At 47.6% G+C, this 27,186-nt stretch overlaps 1 protein-coding gene across 1 annotated transcript; it reads right to left on the reverse strand.

Annotated features, from left to right (window-relative positions):
• Positions 1-285: 285 nt before the first annotated feature.
• PNPLA2 (patatin like domain 2, triacylglycerol lipase) lies at positions 286-26,694 on the reverse strand. Its single transcript, XM_075502403.1, has 9 exons — positions 26,330-26,694; positions 9,575-9,807; positions 9,323-9,388; positions 6,262-6,471; positions 5,264-5,324; positions 4,177-4,344; positions 3,593-3,725; positions 2,758-2,880; positions 286-1,907 (listed from the first exon to the last, which is right to left on the reverse strand). The coding sequence occupies exons 1-9, from the start codon at positions 26,514-26,516 to the stop codon at positions 1,643-1,645; spliced, it is 1,446 nt and encodes a 481-aa protein (XP_075358518.1). The 5' UTR covers positions 26,517-26,694; the 3' UTR covers positions 286-1,642.
• Between the last annotated feature and the right edge of the window lie 492 nt (positions 26,695-27,186).

The following is a 27,186-nucleotide window of genomic DNA, read 5'->3' on the forward strand; positions in this document are numbered from 1 at the left end:
AGAGAGCATGTGTTTGCTTTGGCGAGTTGCATACTGTTTGTGCTACTAGGAGAGGTAGAAGACGCCTCATGCAGCTAGGCACGCTGCAGGAAGAGAATACCAGGAGCTGGTTTTGTGTCATAGTGTGAGGACTTAAGATTAAGTACATGCAATCCCCACAGGAAGCCATGTCTCACGCTGTGAAGGACAGAGTGTTCATGTTTCTGCAAAGCAAGTCACAACTAGACCACCACTGAGAAGGCAGTACCTTCTCAGGTACTCTGAGAGTCTCAGGACTCTGAGAGTCCTGCCCTGCTACAGACCCACTAGTTCTGGTCTTTTAAGGGACAAGACAAACGTAGCCAGTTCCAAGCGGGCTGCATGTGCACCAACACTCCTAACTTCACTTCCACTTCTCATCCTCCCGCTATTGCCAGCTGCAGAGCTGTACCTGTGAGCCACAATGTGAGACAGGCAAGCTGTGCGGCTGGTATAGCTACAAGCCTACATCCTTCTGAACCCAAAGCCTCAACGTCCAAACTCTTTGAGCAAAAGATAGAGCCAAGCCCCAGTTTGGCAGGAGATCCCTTCTGTATCACCCACTTGGAACTTCCTTCAGTTGTATGGTCCCTTAAGGGGCAAAGCCCGACCCCTGGTCAGAGGCAACCACTTCCCCAGCACTTGCTGTGACACTCCACCACAAGCCTCTCAAAAATAACATGCCCTGCACAATCTCACCTTTCTACAAGCATTTCACATTGCTTCAGCTTCTAAGCTGATCCTGAGACAGTCAGGCTGAGCTTTTCCAGGACAACCCCATACTAATTCCATTCACAGTGAGAGGAATGGGCCTCAAATTCAATGTGTTTCCCTGGAAAAAAAAAATCTGTCTAAATTACTTCTTTAAAATAAGCTCAATGACTTAACACTCAGAGCTCAAGCTGCAGAAGTTCCATAACGACAAAAATCAAAATGGGAGAGACCATGACAACATGAATCAGGGTGAATACATAACTTTTCTACATTTCTGAAGTCCCAGTGCAGTCTGCAGCTGGGCCAGCTCTGGCTTCCAGTGGGGATGCAGTTAAGGGACAGTTAAGGGACAGAGGAAAGAACATGGCTTCAGCAAAGAAGAAAGTCAAGAGGAGATTTGGAAGCCATGAGAAAAATTGGTTTGGCAAAAGGCTACTTCATCTTTCAGTAGCACAAAGAGCTAAGGGATGATTTAAGAAATGATTTAAGATGATTTAAGAAAAAACAAGACTCATGCTCTAAAAAACAAAGGAAGCTAAAAGCTGTATGAACTTGAGAGCGTCATCTACATCCTGATTATTTGGCGGTAAAAAGCCAACAGCAATTCAAAGTGCATTATTTGGGAAAGCCCAGCTGGGTCAGCATCAGCCTGGCCACGGGCAATGGCCAGGCCTCAACACAAGTCTAGAGCAAGGTATCAGCCCATGTGTGCCTTTAAACACAGAGATCCCTTGCCTGGCCCAGTGGGCAACAAATGGCTACAATCAATTCCACCAGTCTCCGTCCTGGGGAAATCCCCTTTGCAGCATATTCACGAGCACAGGGCAGCCCTGCTGCTGAGGGATGAGACTGGTCCCACCCTATGTCTGCTCCCCTTCCCATCCACCCTCATCCTCTCACGGCAGCAGGCTCAGAAGAGTGGCAGGCACTCTTTCGCACAGTCTAGAGATGGAAGCTTTATCTGAAACCCTTCCCGAGGGAAGAGGGAGGCCTGCATGTCAACATTGATGCAGAGTAAGCCCAGCATAAGCTGGCGCTGGTACTCCTCCCACTTCATCATGACATCAGACAGGGAACGGTTGCTTCTCATCCACATAGGCAGTGCCTCACCACAAGCTGATGCGGAAGAAATTGGCAGGCTCTGGGGCCCTCCAAGCTCGAGGTGATAGTAAAGCCTGAAAGGCAAACACATGCAAAGAATCAGTACATGGGAAGACTTGAGCAGGTCACCAGACCAGAGCTCCAGAACCATAGAGCTGTTTTGTTCTACCACTGACTGCATGATCTTAGTCAGAAGTCTCTGTGTGTGCCCATTTTCCCCCCTCACATCACTTGATTATTCAGACCATGAACTCTTGTGGGTAAGAATCACCCCCTTGTACTAGGATCTGAATCACAGCTGGGACCCTACTGTAATACACAGTTTTCTATCCTCATCCAAGCAACACAGTCTTGCCTCAGCCTCAAGCCATGGCCTACTGCAGGGAGTTCAGTTCAGAAGCACAGGCACACACACAGACCCAAAGCACTCTGTCTCATTTGGAAACCCTCTGGTGTTTCCTGGCCACCCTAGTGCCTCCTCCACCCTAAACAAGGCCTAGATCTCAAGGCAGAAAAGGTCATTTGAATGCAAGTACCCCTTGGAAGGAACTTTTAGGGGACCCTGGGCTAGCAAATGCCACAGAGACAAGCACCTCTGCCTTCTACAGGGAGTATGGAATAAGCTAGCATATTGTTTTAATTAGACCTACATCTTCTGTCCTATTGCTATAGTTAACAGCTTCATTACAGGGTCTGCCTTGTAATGGGAAGAAGGAAGGAGACCATGTGCTGAGTCTATCCCAACAGTTAATGAAGCCAAGAGACCATAGACCAGGTCTGCATTTTAGGTTGGGTAGTAAATCCTTCTGGTCAATTTGTGCCTTACTTGCTTTGAACCAATGGAGCAGAGTCTGCAGAAGTCAAAGGTGGAAGGGGAAATGGAGGGCTTGTCCAGAATAGTGCTGTGGAGGAAAGCAGCCATACCTGGCTGAAAGATGGCTGCCCAGTTTCTTCTTGGCTTTCTTCACAATATAGTTGCAGATTTCAGTCATCTGCTCCCTCATCCATCTAATATCCTCAGGGATATCTGGGAGCCATTCCAGCAACCTGGGAAGAGACAGGAGACAACCATTATTTGGGCCACAAAGGATAGGATGGAAATAACACCAGTTTTGCCTCCTATCAATGGTTACTCATTATTTTTTAGTGACAAATGCAGTAAGAGCCATTTACACTACCATTCACAGAATTAAAGGGGAGAAGCTGTGAAGGATAAGAACAGCCCAGGAACTTATTCTTTACATTTTGTGTCTGCACTTTCCATATTTTTCATCCATTTTGAGATTTGAAAAATGTTTTTCCCTAAGCCTTTCTATCACAAACTATCTCCCTCCAGAAACTTTTCATAGGGTACTTTGTACTAAGAACAAGTCTGACAGACCTGTCTTCCCAGCCATGTAAGTGTAGAGCTGGAAATGGCTGGAACTACCCCTTGCTCCAGAGGGGAACCACCTCTTGTGGGGTTCCTACTTTCATCCCTGCACTCCCAGTTCAGAAGTCTCTCTCCAGGCTCCAAAATTTATCACCATTTTCTAGGGCAAGTTCCAGCACACAGCCATCTTCCTTCAAGCTGGAATTATTGGCTGTAGCTAAATGACACATGAAGGCAGGAATTTTTTTTTTTTTCATATGGCTGGTAAGTGGTACTCTTTCCTCTTAAAGAGGATTCTGCTCTCTGTTCATGCATGCTCCACCACCTACATCAAATGCTTGGTTGCACTGGGAAGAAAACCACTGAGGGAACCAGTCGAAGGCCTACCTGACAGTGAAGGAAACTGCAGACTCCAGAGGCAGCATATAGGGGACCATCATTGCTGTGGCCACACGTATAGGCAGCATGTTAGCGATGCCAGTCAAGAAACTTCTTCTTTCAGCACAAGCCTCCAGAAGAGCTGAAGACAGAAGAGAACATGGCTGAATCCCCCCAGTGGGACTATTCCTTTCCTTGCCATACCCCAGAAGTTACCCAGCCTGATGTCTCCCCTCTCCACCTTCCACTTCATAAGGAATTCTTGCTCAGGGTAGTAATTCTCTGAGCACAGCTGAGACCAGCAGCTTTTAGCTTTATCAGACTCCCAAAGGAGTGAGCATCAAGATCCCCTCCTCTCCTTACCATGCAGAACATTGTCAGATGAGTTACCCTCTCCCAGTCCAGCCTCCACAGGGTAAGTAGCCACAACTTTATCTAAGAGTCCCCAACTCCATCTAACCATCAGCGGGTGCCAGTTCAATCCCTGGGTGTGGCCAAGCCCACCCACAAGCAATACCCACATCCCAATAATCCTCTGAAGTGGACCAGGCAGCACAGGAAGATTGCCTGGGCTCTCTCCCTTTGGATCATACCTTGGTTCAGTCTGGGAGGCAAGTGTTCGAAGATGTGCTCTTCAACAACAGCAAGGGCAGTATTGTCCTCTAGCTGGTCCTCAGCTTCTGTTTCTTCCTCTTTTTTCTTCTCTGAGGGGGCTTCTATGGCAAGGAGATGACGGGCAGGACTTGGACGATGAAGGAGACCTCAGAAGAGAAGTCACACCGTAAGGATGATACAAACTAGCTCCCCTGCCTTGCCTGGCCTTTAGAGTATTAGCCCTCACTTCACCCTAACCCCCCCTCAGACAGACATCATACCCAGCCTCTTTAGCTTACATCTAGTGTAATGCTTACCACAATGAGTTAGAAACCTTGCTGCTTCAAGATCATCTTCTCTTTCCCCACCAGAAATTCTAATATTTCCCCTTTAAGTACTGCAGGGTGCTGTTGGGCAGTGTTTGTTGCTATAATCTGCCAGTCACCAATCTTGCAGGTAAGGTTTCCCTCCTGCAGCTTAATCCACACACACAGCTGCAGGACTGCTCTTATCCCAGTAAGGTACACATCACAAACAAATGTGCTTGAGCTGCTATAAACTGACACTAGGTGGCATCAAACACTCAACCTGTTAGAACAGTTGGAGGCTCCTTGTTGGTTGCCCGAAGAAGAGTGAAACAGTAGTGTCAAACTGCCAGGTGCTGGGGGCTGCTGAGGGCATGCCTGTACTCTGCACTGCTGTGCCACATTAGACATACCCTAGCTGCACATAAGAAGGAGCAGGATATCTGCAGGAGGTCCAAGTGGCACTGGTGCCTAACAACTGTGTTGGTGTAGCACTGAGCACATGCTAAGTAGCTTTGACACTCAGGTGTGCCAAAGCCACTGCTCTGGTTAGTGGTTAAAGTCCTTCTGCATTGCACTGGAAAGGTGTCCACTCCACCTCTGTTTCCTGAAGTGCTAAAATAGACTTATTAATGGAAATTCCATATTCCAATATCTGAGGCACAGCTCAATCCTGCCCTTACACCTTTCATATGCACCATTGGCTATCCTCAAAACCAAGCCACCAAGCCTGGCACAGAAAAGGCAAGTCAGTGCACCCTACAAACACCCAGTGCCTTACCATTCTTCTTCAGGAAGTGCAGTGCATCCCGATAGCCCTGCTTGCACATATCCCGCAGTACCTGTGGGCAGAGGAAGGCCAGAGCAAGTCATCTGGAAATTGTCTGGCTGAGCCCAGCAAACACCCAGCTCAACGCTGGCTTTAGAGGAATTCTCCTGACTCCTGAGCTACCCCAAGGACAAGTTTCATCCTTGCCAGCTCTTCCTAGGTTTTGACCAGGAATGGGAGGTATAACATGAATACATTGGATATGGGAATCACAGGATAAATCAGATTGGAAGGGACATCTGGAATCCTACCTAAGTACAGGCTTACAGTTGCAGCCACCTCATTTTCCCATCTAGAGCTGATGCTGCTGTGTGCAGCCTTCAGCGAGTCACTCTGACAAGCAGCCCAAAATACTTCCCAGCAGATGCCAGGGAGGGCCACTGCATTTGCAGATAAAGCCAGCTAAAGCTAGAGAGGGAGCAGGGAAAAACTTGTCCAAGTAATTCAGCATGTGAATGCATGCTTATTATGCCCAAATGCCAGGGCTATCTGAGGCTGCATTTGCTCAGAAGCATGTAAAGCTGTTTGCAGTGCCACCTGCTCTACTGGCGCTTTTTAGGAGATAGTCACTGGTTTCAGGCTGGCAGCTCCATCCCGAGCTTAAAAAATTCAAGAGCACGTTGGTTCCAATGGCTGATACATCCTTGTTTACAAGTGAGCCTGACTTCCTGGCAAACACCACTCTAGAGAGCGCCACATGGAAATACTTTCCAAGCAAATGCTACCACCTAAATTCCAGATGTCCCAGCAGCAAAAGAAAATCAAGCGACCTATACAACCTTGTGCAGATGGTCAAGGTTTGCCAAGTCACTGGGTTGATAATGTCAAGGTTAAAAAACAGACAAACAAGAGATACAAAACTAACAGTGTCTGGAATCTTCTGCTAAAGTGCACAGTATAGCCAGTGCCTATCTACTGTCCCCAAGTTCTGGTGCTGTCAGGAAACTCACTTGCGGCTCTGGAGGAAACAGGGCCTTTGAGAGGCGGTAGAGGTTGCGAAGGTTGAACTGGATGCTTGTATTGGTGACTCTCAGCTCATGCATGTTTGTGGAACTGTCCCGTGGACAGATATCACTCTCTCCTGAAAACGGAGACACTGTGATTGTGTTCTTCAGCTCATATCGTGGCAAGTTGTCAGAAATCCCCCCATCAACGTATCTCTGAAATCAAGACAAATGAAGCACTCTTCATTCTCATAACTCAAACGGCTTTTTTACTCTGTGTCCCTGTTCATATTTGTGCCAACAATTTGGGAAGAGTATGGAGTACATCCACCAGCACTGGAGGAGTCAAAACCAGTGATAGCATAGCTATATTGTCTATAATATCCTTTTGCTATGTGCCTTTCTTCCTATGGTCAAGTGTTCAATGAGAAAGGCATATTCACTTGCGTGGCTGCTGACTTACATCCCCCATGGGGTTTGACTGCTGTCCAATTAAATAATATGACACACCAACAACCACCAGCAGGTTTCTTGGGGGCAAACTAAACCTCAGGGCTACTCCGCTTACAGCCTACAGGTTCAAGGGAGATGGCTTGTGATTACAGTTGTAGGCTACAGCAGCACTACCTCATAGTGCAGGGCATTTCATCCTCATGTTAGGTGCCAAAAATCAGTTGAACCCTCGCCCCCCTTTTAAAGTGGGCATCAGTTTTCCCTAAGCCAAAAGCAACCATAGCAAACTGTCATTGTCATGATCTCCCCAAAGCCACTCCACTGAAAGCCAGACAAGGCACAGCTATAGCTGGAGATGCCTGGCTGACTCCCTCTGCGTGGATGAGACCATAACAGGCTGAGGGGGAAAAGGACAGAGCAAAGCAGGCAGCACAGTGCCAGACACCCACTTCATTTAAAAAAAGATGGGAGTTGTGTTTTGGCCACTTAGGTAAGACAACACTAGTTTTGCGGTAAGGGTGCAGAAACATACGTTTCCCTGAGGGTGGCAGCATGAGTGAACGGATGCCGTTAGAAAGAAGGCTTAACTACAATATGGCTGACAGGCAAAGCCTTCTCACTGCATGGAAATCTAGGAATACACATGCAGACCCCGCTCTCGGGTCCACCATTCCCCAGGCAATGCCGATTACCATTCCTTACTCAGGATCAGCTGCCACTTCTTTGGATTTGCCTGAACCTCCAGCAACTCAAGACTAACAACTCTCCAACCTCCTGCAAAGCCCGTAACAGCACAGAGCCATGGGCTGAAGCCCCCAGCTGCCTGCACGTGTGAGCAGCAGCAGCTTTTGGGGACTGGGGTGAACTCCGGGGTGCCCAGTTCCATTCCCTTATCATGTCCTCCCCCTCACTCCCATAAACTGACAACTAGCTTTTTGACCCTTGTTAGAGAGGTTCATCTCACCTATGTGCCACAGACAGTTCACAGCTAGCACGTGTGTTGACAGGTCAGTTATTGACCCTTCCATTTCTCAGTATTTGAGAAATTCTTTTTTTTTTTGTCCTCTCCCCACCCATCTTCATCATCCACCCCATGGGGCTACCAGAGCTCAGAGAAGTGAACACTGAAAAATATTAAGAGGAAGGCAGAATACGGATTTTGCACCTTGCACACAATCATATTGCCTTGAAAACTGGTCCTCATGCCAGGCCTGTAAGTCTGTCCTGTGGCAAATACAGTCATAACAGGCACACTAGGAACCATGCGGTCCTGTTTCAAAGCCTTTCCCCAGGCTCATACCCAACCTAATTTAACCTTTCCCCTCACCAGTCCCCCTTCAGAGACACAGAGAGTCATGATTTTCTGGGGAAGAGGTAGAAATTAATTTCCTCATCTCATATATTCACTCCCCACCTTTCCCCATGAGGAATCTTGACATGAGAAGTCATCCCTCAGTGTGCCAGGGCGGCTGCACATTCCAGAAACCCTGATGTTGTACACTGTTTCGGAATTTTGAGATTTTGCCTGATCCACGCTGACCTCAACTAGTCCCACAGAGGTGTCAGGCAAGAGTCGCTGTTATGCTCCCACCAGCTGTGGGACAAAAACCCTGCCTGCAGCTGTTGAGCAGATGCCAAACCATCACTGATTCTGTCACTTCTCTGAAGGGCTGGACATTGGACATTTCTTCTAGGTCATTTCCCTGCCCAACATGCTTGCACAAGACAAAACCAGCCAAGTTGTATATTATGCAGGAGTAAAACTGACCTCACTTTTAGGACACAGGTAGGAGTGGGAGCAGATTTGATGCCATGCTCTGACAAACTGAGGCATCTTGGTCAGGTCACTTATGGGAAACCAGGGCACACATACATTAATAGCAGTTCTCCCTCTCCCTTTTGACTATTTAGTTTGCAAACAAACTGCCTTTTAACGTGCGCATTAACCTATGTAGCACAAGGGGAGTCCAAGCTCAACTGAGGCCCTTAAGCATGACTGCAATATTCAGACACGCTCCAGCTCTGCGAAGCTTTCAAATGTTCTCATTTCTAACATGCAAACACAGAAGGGAGAAACTGCTCTGGACGGCCTTGGACAGGATGTTAAAGAAAGCTCTAGCAGGCAGAAGAACATTATTCTCAGAGGAAGGACAGGAAAAACTCCATGAAAAAGAGGTCTGGTATCAGCACCACTAGTTAAAACCCCACAGAAAGTGTCAGGCACATGGGAGAGGGACTACACTCATGATTTCTATCCTGGCCCCAAGTTCTTTCTACATGCAGAGGGTTGGAGCCTCAGTGACAGAGAACATTGTACCAAGCAGCCAGGAGAACCATCTGCTAAGTCAGCCAACACTTGCCCAGATTGCTGCTATACATTACTATCATGTTAAATCCTCTAGTCTTTGGGACATTTATAGCCAACTGCAGGCAGCAGTGGAAAGAAGGCACATCCACTGTTTGAAGTTGTTTATTTGGGAATTTCTCGTGCCTCTTCAGGCTATTTGCTGCCAGCAGACAGGCAATAAGACTGCCAAAATTGAGTACCAGCATTTCTGCCTTTTTATGCATTAGTACATGATTTAATGAAAGAGCATCTTAGAGTCCTACTTACCACTCCACGCAAGGTTGGAGGTATCAGCCCGCAGTAGACAGGGATAAAGGTGCTGCAGACACAGGCCTGAGGGAGAAAGAGATCCAGAATGTAAAAAGCAGATCAAAGCCTACTGAACCTATTACTCTTCTCAGAACACCACACTGGCATGTGCTGACAATTATACACCATTACTAAGGAAATTTGGAGACCAAGGCAAAACAAAACTGCATGCAGTTCCTGCTTAGCCCTCTGCAATAAGTTTCCATTCACCTGGATCAGCTCCTCCTTGGAATTGAAGTCTGACAGTATTACGTTTTCTCCATCAGAGACCCGCGTCAGGGAAATACCCAAACGTCCCGCTGCAACCTCATGCCCATTCTCTGGCACGGTCTTGGACAGGCAGATCCGAATGATCTTCACCAAGTTGAAAGATGGGTGGAGTGGGCCCAAGAACCTCTTCCGGGCTTCTTTTGACACTCGAATAATGCTGGCGCCAGCCTCACCTGCAACGAGAGAAAGAAAAATGCACCATGAAATCCTAGCAAAACCAGCCTTCTCCTTTACAAAATAAGGCACAGAAAAGCCTAATTCACAGCTTTACTCAGAAGTTTCTCCCCACTGGTTGATATATAACTCAAGACGAGAGGCTGTTGTGGGCAGTGTTACAGAAGTTATGGAAGTTTGCTGTCTTGGCCCTCATCGCAAAGAGCTACCCTCATCTTACCTATGTTTTATAAAGTCAAGGAAGATGACATGCATCTGGCTAAGGCCTCATACTTTTTCAGTAGATCCTGTTTCACTGGCCAATGCAGGGCTAGTGAAAACACAGACTAACAAAGAAAACACGGAAGATGGTTTAACAGCTTTGAGCTTATGGCTAAATCAATTTCAAAACATCTTTGACTAAAACTTTTCTAGTAAACATCATCTTTTTTCTGACATGAAAAAAAGTCATCTGCCTGTAAGCAAAAGCACCAGTAAACAGGAATGTCGGTGCTTTCCAGCTAAGCAATCCCAGCTCTGCTGTGAATGTCAGCCACATCTCGGGTGAGCAAGATGGACACTATGCTCCATTAGGGAATCAGTGACTTAGTGCCACGTGCAGTGTCTTTGGTGTCCCGTCCCTTCCGTGTCTGATTCCACAACATTAAACTAGGCCCTGATGGCAAGCAGGACTCACAAAGACATGTCTGCTTTACCCTTTCACACAGTGACCCAGCTGGGTTTGGAGGAGAGGAGACGTCCCATCTGCACAAAAGGGAAGGCATCTGCTAAGCCCATTATCTCATGGTCACTAGGAGCCTGATCTGGCAAGAGCATCAGGGCTCTGCAGCGGGAAAGGAGGGATGGAAGAAAACAAAACAAAAACATCAACCCAAGCCAAACCCTCAGCACCCAGCACGCTGCCCTTTGCACACACTGACTGCTGCTTCCACACGCATCTCCTAGCCATGGCAACAACAGTTCCTCCAAGTACCAAGCAATCATTGCACTCCCAAGGGCATTGGGAATATACATGTGGGAAGAATTAAAGAAATCAGGAGAAAAGAGACATGCTTTCACAAATCAAGATTTCCCTCCAATCAAACTGAAGTTCAGTTCCTGAAGAAAGATTAAAGACTAACAGTTCAAGCCAACTGGAAATCCCTCCGTTTTGCTCTCCTACCCAGTCTTGCAATTGCAGAAAGGAGGCAGCAGAATGAAAGAACCCAAGTTAGACCCAGGTTAATAAATATAATGGAGATAAGAGCAACACCCCCCTCAATGCTATATTGATACATCCCACTCTTTTGCAATACACATGTGCCAACAACATGTTTTCCATCAACACAGCCTGGGAATGCGATTCTGTGCTTAGGAAACCCATCAACACCAGTAGCTCAAGCACACACAGAACTGGACCCTTGAACATGACCAGAGACTCTGGGGTCAGGATTTTAGGCACTGTGAGGTAGCAACTTAGCAGAAAATCCAAGTTCCCCCCTCTGAAGCAATTTTTAGCACTATAATCCCAGTCTTTTGCTCTGTCCTAGAGCAATGTTTAGCAGTCTAATTCTGATCTTACTTACTCAATTAGCAGTAAGCCATTGAGCCCAGCCTGTTCCAGATAGTAGCCACATGGTTCAACGTCCTTCCCATCATGAAGGAAGTCAGCCTCACAGAAATTACATTTTATCAGCACCATGACATTAGCACTCATAACTCTCCCTAAGACACCTTCACATCTGACAAGGGGAGGAAATACACACAGAGAATCTGCAACAGAGCCAAAAACTGAATGAATCCTAGCCGAGCACCTTGGCCACATGACCCCAGGAAACTCCACTGCACTGAGTGCATTGCAGGGAGTTGCTGTCTTAGCTGAAAAACCCAATGGGAGGGTGGGTGTTGAGTGTGCAGCCATGGGGAGACACCCTGCATGCAAAGGACTGTAACCCGAGAGATGGTGCCTAGAGAATGCTGCTTTCAGACTTGGCATCTCAGTGCGCAGAAAGATTTGACAGCAATACTGAAAACAACGGCAATTAAATTGAGTTTATGACTGTTTGAGCTAAAATATGAGCTGGAAGTTGCTGAAGAAAAACAAAGCAGCAAAGTCCCAGCCAGGAAACAGATTGAGGGGAGTCTTCAGTTGCAGCGCCTGCTCTATGACCACTTCACAGCCAAGTGAAATGGTCACACCAAGAGGTGGCAGGACAGAGGAGAACAGAGGACAAAATAAGAATTATTGCTAATTAGCAATCTCATTCTTTGAATACTTTCCAGGTGTTTGTAGGCTTCTTGGGGTTGGTTGTTTTATACATGTGTGCATACATGCATACACACAGGAGCTTCTGAGGTATTTCAATTTAAGGGCAGCTGTGATTCTGTTGAACTTGCTGGCTCATTTGCACCAAAGATGAGTGCAGAATGGCTCTGTGGGAAGAGACGGGCACAGGGTGATCTGCAGCACCACCAGCTTTCCTGGAAGTAAGGCTAGCTGAGAGTTCAGCCAAAGGAGCCAGGTTTATGTAGCTAAATCCATGACAGATGACAAGCCCTCTTGGAAATACATTTGGGAAGAGAGATAAGAGGCGAGTGTTTTAATCCCGTTCCTACCAGAAGTGCTATTCCAGGAAAACCAGCTCAAATTCTGCTCGCAGCCTGCCAGAGGGAACAGCTGAATGAGAGGTGGTCAAGACAGACGAGTCCTACAGGGGTCAGCCACAAGGTGTCAATTATTATTAGGACGAGTCCAGTGCCAATTCCAGTCTACAGGAAAGTTTCCCATGTTTTTTGATGGATCTGGTGATTCAGGACACAGGGTCATGTGAAAAAGCTAAATTAAGTTCCTCTTCCCTTACTGAGGGGCACGTACCAAGGGGCAGAGACAATCCCTAATAGTTGGTATTGATTGCTGAGAAAACATTTAATTCTTCTCCCACCAACCAATTAGTTCAACACTTTTCCCTGTACAGATTTACTAAGCCAATATTCCTCTAAAAATTATATTAATATGTGGAATATTCCATTTTCATTAGAAAAGCCATATCCCCCTTCTTCCCTGCCCCCACCACTGCCCCAGTGGGTGTTGTTATACATGAACCTGAGTACTGCAGGGCCATTGTCCTTATCTGAATTTCAGCTGTGATGACGCAAAGGAGCGTCAGACAGTTGTGTTCTGAAACACCCCAACATGTCCCTTACAAGACAAGGGAGGCCAGCTGCTTCACCTCTACTGGTTCATCCTGTGATCTTTCTGCAGCGGCTACAAGGGGCAAGTTACTGTTACCCATGGGAAAAGACACGAAGGCAGCTGCTAGTTCACATTCTTTTTTCAAGCTATGTCAAGACAGCTTCACATTACCTTATTGACATAGCAAGATCGTTCCCTTAAAGAACTGCCTTTCACCCTCACCAGTCAGGCTCGACTCCAAAATAACCCAGTATCTAAGTCTCTACAGCCTTGCATTCTTGGACATGACTGCTCACCCAATATATAAATATATTTTTAAAAGCCTAGAACAAGATACAGGTCACCCATTTCCAAGAGAAGCAAGAAGAGAAGATAGAGAGCTACTGCAAGGAGAGCTCAGAGGAACTAAGGCCCATCACAAGCATCATCACCTTTTACTTAGAAGGCCCATTCCCCTAAACTACCCTTCTCTAACCTGAAAAGCATTCAAGCAGCGTGTGCTATTTATAACAGTAAGCAAACACCTCCAGCCACAGCAGCCTGCTACTCCTCTGTCTCTGGAAAAGGAGAAGAGCTGAAGATCAACCACCTAAAACTGTTAGGTGGGCAGCTGGTAAGACCCTTAACCACAGCTAAGAGCTCTGAGAGAAACCGAAAGGCTACTTCAAGCCTGTGCAACGCATAAGGATGAGGACCATCACAAAGGTTAAACACCCCACAGCAGGAGGGGTGGCAAGCGGGGAGGAAGAGCCTCTTCAAACTCGCATCTTCAGCAGCAGGGCTTTTGCACCAAGGGCACTATGATGCTCACCTGTTGACATTAGCCCACACTGATATCCATTTGCCAGCCAGCAAAAGGACAGTTGACCCATAAAGTATTTCAAGTGGAAAAAAAACCCCTAAGACACAAACAAAAATAGGAGCAGAGCAGGCTGAAGAGGGAGAGGGGCATTCTGGACATTCCTCCCAGCAGCTGCTGTGACTGCGGTTCACCCATGACACTGCAGCTCCCTCTGGAAGAGCTCCACATCGGCACAAAGATCACCCTCTGCGCCAGGGACATTCCTGCTCCCTGGCTAGTGCAGCAGTAAACAGGATGCAAGCTTAAAGGAAAGGCTCTCCAACAGGGATAGAGAACAGAGGACGGCACAGACAGTGGATGGATGTAGGGCTGGTAGGAGGCACGCACAGACAGATCACACCGCAGACTGCAGGTGCCGTACCTCGCCTAGACTAATGGAGCAGGCAGGGAACTGGGCACATCCCTGCTAAACCTGCTTCTCATTTAGCACCAACAAGAATCCAAATGGACTCCTTCCTACACATCAGCAACACTTGAGGCACTGCTCCTCTCTTCTCAGTCCCATTACCCAGCTAAGGCTCCAGACTGGCCAGACACACGAATACCAGAAACTTCAAAATAAAGCCAGCTAGCAGAGGAAGTGCAGGTGCTTTTGACAATCTTCCAGCACCTGGAGAGCCCAATGCCTTGTTAGTTTGGAATGGCATGACCAACCTATTCTGACTGCAAGATTTTCAGGACAGGAGCCAGCTCCTGTGTACCATAACCAGGGACCTCATTCTGGAGCTGCTTAAGTTCTACTTAGCTATATGTTGGAGAAATGTTTGTGTGATGCTCAGCACAGATGCTCCCTGCAAGAGTCCCCAGCTATGATCCTCACACTTTGCTTTCAACTCAGATACATGTTTTCCATTGGTAGATCCCAGTCCAGACTTGAATTTAGGAATAGGATGAGTCAGAAGGAATTTACTAGCATGATCTCCCTTAAGGTTAATTTAGCTTGGTTGCCTGTCCCTTGCTATTTCAGCTGTTCCTGTACCTCATCCATGGAACAGCTAAAAGCCAGTCTCTAATGATGAACATGGGTTTCAGGAGAGCAGTCCTGTGTTCTTCCTGGGCACAAATCCCCAAGCTGCTCCAGCTCAGCACACACAGCTTCTGCACCTGCCTCTTCTCTGAATACTGAGAGTAAGCAATGCGCATGCTCTTCCTGCCTGACCTCTCCCAGATGATACAGTCCTAATTATAACACAGTCCTGTCACCAGCCCAAAAACATAAAGCTGTAAACAAGAGGCACCAAAACAAAAGTTTGCAAGCTGACATCCAGAAAATAATTAACAGAGAATTTCATTGAATGTTTCCTCACAGGTAGCTCAGACCACCAGAAAGTGCCTGTTTGTTCACCCCAAGGAGCAGTACGTAGCAACGCGCCAGTGATCCAAAGACAACCGATTCTTGTGGGCACTGACCTCAGTTTGTGAAAGATCCCACTGCTTGGCTGGACTTCTGTTCCTCTTCCCACACTCATGCTGAAGCAACCTGGTTTCCACACTCATTGTCCCAAAAAGCAAGAACCAGACAGACCTTCAGCTGAGCTTACTGAACAAAGGCTGACTTTTCCTGAATGGGAACCTGACCCAAGATGTTCTCTGACTGCCTATCAGTGAGGCCAGATGGATGTCAAAGTGGGGCCCAAAGACAAATTCATGCCATCAGGAAATAAAGTGACAGCAATGTCTTATGATTTGCGCTTATAAGACATTGTCAGGTGATAGGTGTACCCCACAGCTGGTGACAGCTCTTTAGTTTCAGTGTGAAATCTTAGACAGATACCTAAAAGCATTGGGTGTGGAAAGGATATCTCTCTCTCACTTGCCAGAAGTTGTATAACTCCCACTATTTAACACAAAGAAAAAAAATGCCCATTTTAAAGATATTTGAGGCTGAGGGATGGCAGCTAGCAGTGGAGCCTCTAACAGCAACAATTCTTTTCACATCTGCACACATCTTCCTGTAAGCTAGTAATATTGAGAAATGTCATGTACCAAAACAAGCTGTTCTTCTGGGACTTCCCTATTTTTTGTTGGTCTGGGATATATTTATTTATTTTAAGGTTTTCACTCAATCCTTCTCTTCTACTATTTTGCCACCAGATAAGAAACAGCTCAGCTGACTTGGCTCCAGATAAGAGATACAGGAAGGAAGCTTTTTTTTTTTTGCAATACATGGCTAGCAAACACAACTGTTCCCACAACACACCCACTCAGTCTGCAGACAGCACTACTGCTTGACCAGCTGTTCCCTGTGGCAGGAAACCTTTCCCATCAGGGGCTCTGTGCAGGGATTTAACCCAAGCTCAACAAGCAAATGATTTTGCAAAGGAGATTTCTTAGAAGGCCTGGCCACCTGCTGTAAATAATGGTCTTTCTCCCCCTTTGCTCAAGAGTGAGGGGCACTGATACATACCCTATTGGAGTAACTCCTAGGGATCCCTATCAGACTATGGTAAGCAACACCTATTTTGACCTTACAGGTGGGGCAGTGGAAACACCAAGAGGAAGAGATGGCTTTTCAAGCAGGGCCATCTCTTGCAGCCAGAGGCAGATGCTGAAGGAAGGGCTCAGCCCACAACGCTTTCTGGCTCAGATTCTCAATACTCAGCATTGCAAAGTCTAGACACAAACAGTGCCAAGACGCAGCCTGTGGCAGGAGGGCTAAGTAAATCCAGATCACCTGCAACTGCTTGGCAGAAGCCTCCCTCTTAACATGTTTGCCCCCCAAGATGTTTACTTTTCTATTTAAAGTAAAATTTGGGAAAAAAGCAAAAAGCTGTTGGTCACTTTATCTATTCAAATAAAGCCAAACCAAAAGGAGCCCTTTTTCCCCTTGAAGCCAAAAGAGATAGTTACTTTGTGTGCTCTGAATACCAGTTAATAGATGAACTAGAACTATTGCCACATCCTGGATGTAGGGAACATAAAGAGAAAATCTGCTTTTAAGTTGCCCCAGTTTTTTCCTCTTGCACAGAGCAGCTCATTGGGCAGCCCACAGTGACTGTTGCCTGCCTGTCCACCTACTGGTACCTACAGGGTAGGACCCTTGGGCAAGCCAAAGTGCAGATGCACAATTTATACCTCATCTCACCTTAAGACAGGTTGCTCTGCTTTGTACAGAAGTAAAAAGGCTTTGGGAGAATGGGCACAAGAGCTGCCAGGCTTGACTGCAACTCTAAGCTAAACCTTTGCACCGGGCTTAATGTAGTGTTGGCACACCAAAGCCTCAGCAGGTGACTGATATTCTCCAAGCTGAGGCCTGCTTTGTTTCTCCAGCCAGGACTGACCGGAGCATTTACTCTGGCAACACAAACCAGCAAACAGTGCAGCTGCTACTGCAAAACAATCAATAGGAAGGACAAGAGGCAGCTCAGTTCAGGCAGGCAGCCAGGATCATTCTCTGTCACAACCACAACAGCAATCCCCACTAGCCTAATCTTTCTCCCTTGTAATTCCCTAATACAAGGCTTAATGCTGCATTTCTGTTCATTGTGTTAGAGAGAAATTAAATGGTATAACAGCACATGAAAAGCAAAAGTTGCTCAGGACCACAGGCAAGCTGTACTGAAAGCTATGTCCTGTCCTTATCCATCCATCAATCCCTGCCAATGCTACAGTGCAACTCAAGTTGCATGGGGTGAAAAGAAAAGGGGATTCACAGAGTAAGAGAAGGTGCAGCTCAGATCCCTGCTGCTTGCTCCGAGTCAGAGCAACGCTGGGTTTTGGGTCACTTTTTAAAAGCAAGTACTCAGCGAGAGAAAGCTAGTGGAGGGGAGAAACAGACCAAAAAACATGCTGTAATAATGCAAAGTTGCCTTTTTCCTCTGCCCTGCATAGACGCAGAAGTGGAACCACATCGAACTCTTGCTTTATTCATCTGAGTGAAAACCACTAACACAAAGCCTCTGGTGGTTGTTATTCTGAACAGGAACTGGTGCAGAAGGATCAAGTCTCACCCACACACACAACGTTACACACACTGCCTCCATACTCATTTCTCAGGGTTGGTTTGCAGGATGGTACCACACACCTACAGAAAGAGCGCACTGTTTCCACTTCATAGTGGAGGTATCACTGGAGGTAAGATGCTTTGGAAGAAGAGAGATCAGTGCTACAGGACAGTAGATACCTTTGCCAGGCACCCACACCACAGACTGATGAAGACAAAGCGGAGTGAGCAGTCATCATTTCTGTTTCCAGACCCTGAAGAAATAGCTGCCATGCCAGCATCGCTTCAGCTTTATTACACGCTAGCCATTCCCTCAGCTGGCTCACTAACACCAAAGCAAAGCCCACACACAGCTTTTGGGGGCTTTCAGTCCAACACCTGCTAAATGCTCTCCTACATGCTTGCAGGCAGCAATTGTTTTTTGTTCACTAGAGATGTTACCAGAGTCATGGCTAGCTCTGTCATGCAGAAAAGGGCAGCCCGTCTTCCTTCTCCCCTGTCCTTTCTCACTGTACACTTGTGTGGCTGCTAGAGCACTGTCTCGCCCTGGCACAGAATGAAAGGAATAACTCTGCAGTCCTCCACTGGCCCTCAGCCTACATCATGCCCAGTTCCCTCGTGCTTGCACAGCTAGCCAACTGCTCCAATCCATGCCAAGCACTTCCCCTGCACCTGTGAGCACACTACTTGCTGTGCCCGCTTTGCCCTTCCATCTCATACAGGCATGTTGTCACCTTACACCCCTGAACTTTTCCCCACTAGCCATGGCATGAGCGGAGCCTGCTACCAGCAAGGAAGCGAGAATGAGAAGCTTTGTTCCAAAGCAGTCCTCAGAAGAGGCACGGGCATTTTGTTCTAGAAGGAATCTCATTTTGATGATGAAGCTTATTTGGGATGAAGCTCAGTCAGACCGCAAGGCAGGCTGCATTCCTTGGGAGCCATGACACGAGAATACCTGGAGACTGACATTACTTTTCCTCCATGGACGTCAGCAGCAGTACCTCAACCACAACTGCTGGGCATCAAGATGATAGGGGTTCCGAAAGCAGCCACATGAGCAGGACAGGAGCTGCTCACAGAGGGTGGCACAAACCCCTGCAAGGGAAGAGCCTCTACTCAACCCTTCCTGCAAGGCTGAGCAGTGCACAAGCAAGGAGAGCAGCAAGACAGATGTAGCAACATCCACCTGAAGCTCACACACAGAGTGAACTCTTCTGTCTGCAGAAGTATGGCTAGTTGTTAAACAATTAGTTTGTTCCCATAAACAAGTTTTTACCAATCCCACTATGTAAGAACACTGGGCTAGATGAATCTGTGTAAATCCCCCTGTGCTGACAGCCCACTCTGAAACGGAGCTCTAACTTTCTCCATGCATGACATAACTATGGCAGCCTGAATCCACACCCTGCCTCCATGATAGACTGGAATAACTTTCTTGCCAGGCCCAGCCCTGAATCAGCAGCATTCAACAAAGCCAGCAAGAGCAGCTCTTGTAATTAACATATGTAAAGGTTTCCTGATTCATTTACACCCTCAGATGACACCTCCTCTGTTTCAGGATGCTAAACTAGATAATCCACAGGAGTGGCAGCTCAGAGACACTGCCAGAGCCTCCAATGCTAAAATGGTACTCAATCCTTTAAATCCTAACCCAAAAGGCTTAGGATCCATCCAAACAAACTGCAGGATCAGGATCCATCCAAACAAACTGCAGGATCAAACCAGGATCCATCCAAACAAGAGAAAGGTTCATTCTCGAAAGATATCTTCCAGGCACAGCATAGCCAAAAGCCTGGGAAACAGCTGCAGAAGACACTTCATTAAGCTTGCTGATTCCAGAGGACTTGTTAGACAGAAGCCATCAATGTAGGTTTGACCTTTATCCATACCAGAAAGCACCACAGTTTCACGTTTGGGCAAGTGCCAAAGGGCAGCACAAAGCCCAGGGTTCTACCAAAACTACCAGCTTCCACACCTGACATCCCAAGCACCAAGAACAAAGCGCATACCACCCGCCCGGACTCGTCATCGCTGGGATCGCATGGAGCTTGGCTTGTTCTGAGCCTTTCAGCCAGGGAGAGTCCCTTTCTCCAGGAACACTGAGGGCAGCTCTCCCAGACACACTGTACCGCATATCAGCACAACCCCAGATCAGGCCTGTCACAAGCAGCTATTGTATCACAAGTGCCAAACTCCCTCCTCCCTTCCTCCAGCCTTTGTAGCTACAACAGGCAGAGCTACAACCATCTCCAGCATCTTTTCTATACTCCCAGGCTCCCCAATTCCCTCCCTCCTATGTGCTCCTTGGAAGGGATTTTCTACTGCCCCAGACCCTATCACTTCTAGGACACATTCTGCCTTTTCCCAAGGACATAGACTTATTTAGGGCCTTCTACATGGAGTCATTTCCTCTACCCCTCCTTTTCACCAGCTCCTGCTCTCTCTGGTGCCTTATACCTGCTTGACGAGGAAGATGGCCCAACGCAAATACACATACGTGGGCTCCCTTGACTCCCAGATTCTTGAAGGCATATCCTGACTTTCACCTCAAGTCCCAGGAACACTTAGCAGAAAGAAAGAGGCTGAGTATTAGAGCTGGGCAACAGAAGTGTAGAAGTGCAGAGGATTCAATGGGAAAGTGGTGGCCAGTTTGGAATCCAGCCAGCAGTAGGGTTTGCCTTGTGGAGAGCAAGGTAGACAGGAGTCACCCGCTCACACTGCTCTTTTGAGTAAGAGATTTCTGAGCTTTTGCAAAGGCCCTGGAATTCAGAGGCTTGTCCATTCCCAGCTCCAGAAAGAAGGAATGCTGACCAAATTACCATTTCTCCAGCCCTTGCATAGTCCTCTTCAAGTACAGCACAAAGCAAGCACAGGAGAGTTGAAAATCCTCTCCAGCCAGGCTGGTGAACATTTCATCCCTGCTTCATGGAGGGCACAGAGGGAAATGTGGAGAAACCCAGAGTGAACAGGGGGCTAGCATCAAGTTCACTCCCAAGCCCACTGCACTGGAAGGCAGCATGGCCCTCTAACAGACAGGAAACAAACACCATCAGCTACTGGACATGCAGGCAGAGCTGCTGTAACCACTACAGCAGCAGGAGCTTGGAACTGGAAGACAGAGCAAGGAATCTGAGGAAGGTTTTTGATTTATCAGGACTAAATTTAATAATCAATAACTGGCCACAGGACCCTGAAGAACACACAACAGCTTCTCATATTTTATAGGGAGGACTTGCAGGTGCCTTGAAGAGTTTTGGGAGGTAAGAGGCAGAAAGAAGTGGAACAGCCTGGACATGCTACAAGTTCAAGACAGATGCTGAAATTATGGGTCAGAAGAATGACCATGCAAAGACTGCTTGTGCTGTTACCACTGACACTACACAGCTATGGCTGACGGAGCAAGGCTGGGCACCAAGCTGCTCTGCACACCTACTGTCTATGTGGGGTAACAAAAGAATAAACACATGCATTGCTATGACTATGTTTTTCGCTAAAAGTGGCTGCTTGGCTTCCCTTGCACTCATCCAACAAGATGCACCTTTTCTCATGGGAACTTCCTTATTAACAAGTTGTTCCTTTGCAGGAACAACTTCCTTTCCTCCCACCAAAAGGTACTGCAGGGTGCTCTGGCTGCCAGCTTACTCATCTGGACACCCATGCCTGCAGCCCTGTGACCACTGATGGCACTGATCCAAGCACAGCAGCTTCCCCACCAAGCCAGTGAAGATTTCTAAATATGTCAGCACAGAACATCCCCCCCACCCACCTCTATTTTCCACCAAAGCAGCAGCAGCTTTACCGCTTCCAGGGAGCGCTAGGAAATTCCCCATGAATTACATCCACATCTCCGTGGACATACATAGGGGTCCCTCTCCTTCCATTGACTGGGCTGGGGCTGCTGAGCTCAACAACCTTTTCCCCAGCTAGGGCCTTTGCAGGAGATACAAATGACAATCTCCTGTGCAGGGAGGGATTCTAGTTTTGAGAGGCCACAGATGCTATGAAGCTTTCCTTCATGCACCTGAGATCTATAGAACTCTTCACACAGCAACACAAGACAGCATCATGTACACTTCCCCTAGGATAAGCTTCATGATTCACACTTTGGCCAGCATAAACTGGCATTGCCCTGAGGACTCTGTAGAGACTAAGCTGATTTATTTCCCTCCCTCAATCTGGGATTTGGTGTTAGACTCCACACACAGAGAGGAAATAACCTCCACGACCAGTCCTTAAGCCTTTGCATGCACATAATCAAATTTCAGGAGCACAACATTTAAGATACTGCTATCATCCATTATCTCAATTTCAAAAGGTAAAAGAGGGTTTGTTTGTTTGGGTTTTTTTCCTCCTGCTACCCAATGGAAAAAGTCTCTACAGTTCAGCAGCATATTTCCTGGTGGTCACATGGTGACAGCTGACAAGCAAACCTGAATGTCAAATAACTGTTACTTCATCTCAGGTCGAGCCTGAGACAGAGTCCCGGCCAAGATACTAGGGGGTTTTTTTGGGAGAGGAAAAAAAAAAAAAAATCCTGTAAACAACCCAAGAATTGCTCTCCAAAGAGCACCCTAAACAACACTGCTCAACCTAGCAGATATATGGCCTCCTTTCTGTATTCTTAGTACTAGAAGCATCCCTTCAGCTTGCTTTATCATTTTCTGCTGACATTGTCACGCTTCAGGAGAACAGCTAATTCCCACAGATGGGGTTTGATAGCCAGCTTTGCCTGTGACAGCAGAACTCACCTCTTCCCCCCAAAAAAGCAGCAATTCAGCTGTTCCAACTCACCCTCAGATGAGAGCTGTATAGGACAATACTCACATGCTACACAGACAATTGAGATGCTGTTGGTTAACTATGAGTCACAAGCACAGTCTGGGACCTCAGCATCAGCTCAAAAACAGCTTTTCAGTGATTACAGGTTCACATCCCATCTTTCATCCAGGCTGCTATGCTTCCAAAGCAGGCACACCAAATCCCATACAGCTCACTGGAGTGAGATGGGATTAACAAAATATATCCCTTACTCTGTATTAAAGATTTAAGAATCCAACGGCAGCTGCATTTTAGCATTACTCGTGACTTAAAAAAGGACAGTCATCATGTCACCTAAGCCAGTTTTACTCATCCAGGCCCAGTGACTTAAGGATTTATTCAGACAGGTAAGCATCCTCAGAACTCCAGGCCTAAAGTTTGTGAAAAGCTGCAGGATTTGAGGTACGCATATGGAGGAGACTGCAAAGCCAGCACAAAGGGACTTCTCAGTTGCTTGGCATATAAAGGTGCATTTCCTGGTGTGCTGGACTCCAACAGCCCCAAGAGAAGACAGAGGCATGACAGAAGGCTGTTTCCCAGAAAACCCTCAGGACAAGAAGTGATTCATGCTACAATACTGCAATATGCACAATCAAGTAACTTGTAAACATGCAAGACTGCCTGATGCACCTTGATAGCCACACAGATCATTCTAGTGGAAAAAATAGCAATGCTTTTTCATGCCAGTGAACAGAAGAGCCTCAAAGCTGGAGAGAGCAATTCAGATGTGGAACAATACCACTGCTGTAGCCCTGGAGAATAAATCCAAGATCCCTACAACTTAATGGTAAAGTGCTTAACAAGAGTTAGGCGAGGTCATATCAGACCATAAATACCTCCTGACCTCTTATTTAGAAAATAAGGTCCTCTGCCTAGCTAATATGGATGCCCAATATTGTTTTATTTAGTATTCTCAAATGCACCTTTGAAGTCTACAGTGAGCTCTCAAGGCTGCAGATCATTTGGTCAGGGCTTTCAGTTCAGTGTTTCAGTTCAGTTCAGCTCATAGCAAAGCTTTACTGCCATATATGAACAATAACAGTGTGGTCTTAATTCAGGGAGAAGGCAGAATCAGCTCAGAGGCAAGCAGAACAGATGCAAAGGCAAGAAGGAAAAAAGCTGGAAAAGAAACCACTAAGTGGGATCTTACACTCTGAAGTCCAGGAAAATATCTGTTCTCTCTGAATAGGGTCTCAAAGGATCTCAAAAAAAAAAAAACCCAAAGGAAGATGTTTCTCCACTCCTCCCCAGGAAATATTTATCTTTGCACAGTAGAGTCTCATTGAGTTCAGAGCGAAGTACAGATGCATAAAGGCACAAACCTTATCTACACACAGCCAAATAAGCAAGGCTTCTACAAAATTCCCCTTTGCTTGTCATCCATCAAGAGACACTATATAGAATTCCAATTTGATGGACAGGGCAACAGACAGTGCAGGGTAGCAGTTGCCATAAGCTTCAAAGCCCACGGGCTATTACACCTACTCTCAGACAGAAACCAGCTGCACGGCAAACACAGATACTCGGGATCCCACAATAGCCTGTACTAAGATGAACTGCTCTCCTAGTACAGGCTGCAGCTGTACCTTCTGCCCCGTCCCCTTCTTCCCTATGATTTCATTCTAACCCCTGGACCTCAGCCTGGAATCTGCACTGTCAGGAGGGTTTATGACAGGGACAAAGTGCAGCGATACCATGCCCCAACCAAGCACCCCATTTGCTTTTACTTTCAGAAGTCAGCTCTGTTGCTTAGAGCTGCTCTCTACCCAAGATATACACCAGCCACACAGCCAGAGTCAAAAGAAAACTATCCCAGAGAAGTCAAACTTAAGACAGACTTTGAACATACAAGATCCAAGCCTTGGCTGGATTTAAACAGCATGGTTTGCCCTCTTTCAGGAGGGAGGTGAATGCTGCCTAGAAAGTGGTCCCTAACTCAGTCGTCTATCATGCCTCCCCTTATACCTCATAGGGAGTGGGAAAACCTATTCTAATCCTGATTCACAGAAAGCTCTCTACCAGGCTGGGTAATTTCCTGAGGGCAATGCCTAGCACACCATGGATGCTCTGGACATATAAATAGCAAGAACAAGGTAGATATGATAACAGACTTGCTCAGCACTATAATGGCATCTGAACAAGGCAAGGGATTTGAGCACTACCACCAGCCTGTCTCATGTTCATGCCACACTTCCAAGTAGCACAGGGACAGTTAGGGAACTAATTGGACAGCCACATCTTCAACAGAAGCAACAGCAAGTAAAGCAACCAAATCCCTGGCAGCAGCTATCAGCAAATGGATCCTTGCAGGAGAAGGGATTAGAGGAGGCCTTTTCCCTTGTCCACAATAAAAGCTGGCACCATGGCATGACTACAGCCTTTAAGATCCCAGACCAGGGTTTGAACAGCTGGTAAGAGCTTCCCATCAAGCTCCAGAACAGTTACACTTTATTGGGAGTTTCTGTAAACAAAATGCTAAGGAGGGGGAAACTTCAAACCTAACTACACAGAAAAAGCTAACTTTTGCTGCATGAAGGCTATATCTCAAAACTCTACCTGTCCCCAAAGAACAGGGACTGATGTGGAAAGACACCTGTGATCAAGATGGGAGGAGTTCAAGCAGTAAACAGCTCATTTCACTTGGCTCAAGGAAAAGCTCATAATTCTCTGAGACTAAATAGATATACCCAATTCTCTCACACCACATTCCCCTTTCAAGTTTAAGATACTTTTCTGCATTTGTTATTCTCAAAATAAAAGAAAAGCTTCCAAGTACAGACTCTAGCATGTGTTTGTTTACTTTTTCCCCCATATGCAAAACAGCTGAACTTAAAACCAGCAAAAATACAGAAGGCACCACACACCATTCTCTTCAGCTGCTCCCCAGACATGCCGTAAGCAGGAACAGACTACATTGTATGCCTGCTTCAGAGACAACTTTTTAAGGTTTCTTTCTTCTGTACCTTGAAAACAGAGATAATATCTAGCTAAACTGGAGATCTAGCTCTTGCAGAGGGCAAGAAAATTCCCCAGTGCCCTACACCCCCAGGAATAACCCTCTTCCAGAAATAAAGATGCTAAGAAAGAATAGAGAGAGATTTCCTAGTTACTCAGAGATGCTGTTCAACTCTAATCCATACATACAACATGCTGCTTGATGTCTCCATCTCCAGCTGCTTCACCTCCCATTCGCAGCCACTAAGAGCTGGTGCCCACAGCAAGAGGTCAGCTCCTGTCCTCACCAACAGCCCCACCAGACCTACATTCAAGCAAGCCAAACCCAAGAACTGAGCCCTCACAAGTCCACGTTACTATGGTGGGGGTCAAAACCAGGACCTCTGTGCTGACTTCCTACCATCAGGGGCTTCCTTGACACGTGGCACCGGTCCCCTCTGCCGACACCTGCTCTGCGGGGCACAGGTAAAGGCCTGAGGTAACCTTATACCTGAGGTAACCTTTACCTTATACTAAGGTAAAGGCCTTAAAAACAAAGCGCCCCAAGCATTTAGGAAGAACGAGGAGGAAGGCAGAGTGCTATTTCCACCACCACCACCCCCGATGCTGTTGTAATTAAAAAATTAATAACAACGAAGGGAAGACTCGAAGGAGCACTCGGCTCTGGCAGCCGGCTGGCCTCGCTGTGACAGCGCCGGCACCTGAGGTCGGACTCGCACCGCTCAACGGCCGCCCGCCGGTGCGAAGGCTCCGCGCCCCCCCCGCGCTTACCGAGGCAGGCGCCGCTGACGAGGGCAGTGGCGGTGAGCGCCCCGGCTGAGGCGCCATAGACCTTCCTAGCGTTGGCGACGAGGAAGGGGGCATGTTCCTGCAGGCAGCTGGCTACCCCGATGTGGTAGACCCCCAGGAAGCCACAGCCGGCGAAGGAGATATTCCAGGTGGAGTCCAGGGGGAACATGGCCTCCACGCCTAGCTGAAGGCGGGGGGGGGGCGGGGGGGGGGGGGGAGAAGCAGCCGCGACGGTGAGGAGAAGCCGCGGGGCTCCTCTCACATCACACCGCCCCTGAGCGGGCGGGACGGAGAACGGGAGCCGGAAAACGCTGCTGGCGAAGGACGCAGTCGCTTGCACAGCGCGCTTTGCCACTGGGGTGCTGGCGGCAGCCGCCTAGCTTATATGAAGCAGCCCGGCCCTCAGGCCCGCCCTCGGCCTGCGGAAGGGCCGAGCTGAGGGGCGGTGGCTATGCCACCGCCCCTCAGCTCGGCCCTTCCGCGGGCCCCGGCCTTGGGCGGGAAGCACCTGGCCCCTCCTTCCAACCCTTCCTCCGGTGAACCGCCTCTCTCAGCCCAGGCAGGCCGGGCCCCGTGGGCACTGCGGTTATTCGCCGCCTGTTGAACCATGGCAGCCGCACCAGTGCCTCCCTTAAGTGGCAGAGGCTAAGCCAGTTCCTTTGAGGAGAAGGGGGAAAGGAGAAGATTACGGCTCCTCACAGCACCCCACCCCTTGCCGTGTACCGGGGCAGCAGCCTGTCTTCCCCCCACAAAACATGCTGTTTCTTGGGAAGCCTCTGCTCCAAGTTCTTGGAGTTTCCTGCAAGTACAGTCCTTTGTTTTTCAGAAGATGGGCAAGA

Source organism: Mycteria americana, chromosome 5 (genome assembly GCF_035582795.1).
Source record: "Mycteria americana isolate JAX WOST 10 ecotype Jacksonville Zoo and Gardens chromosome 5, USCA_MyAme_1.0, whole genome shotgun sequence".
Classification (NCBI taxonomy): domain Eukaryota; kingdom Metazoa; phylum Chordata; class Aves; order Ciconiiformes; family Ciconiidae; genus Mycteria; species Mycteria americana.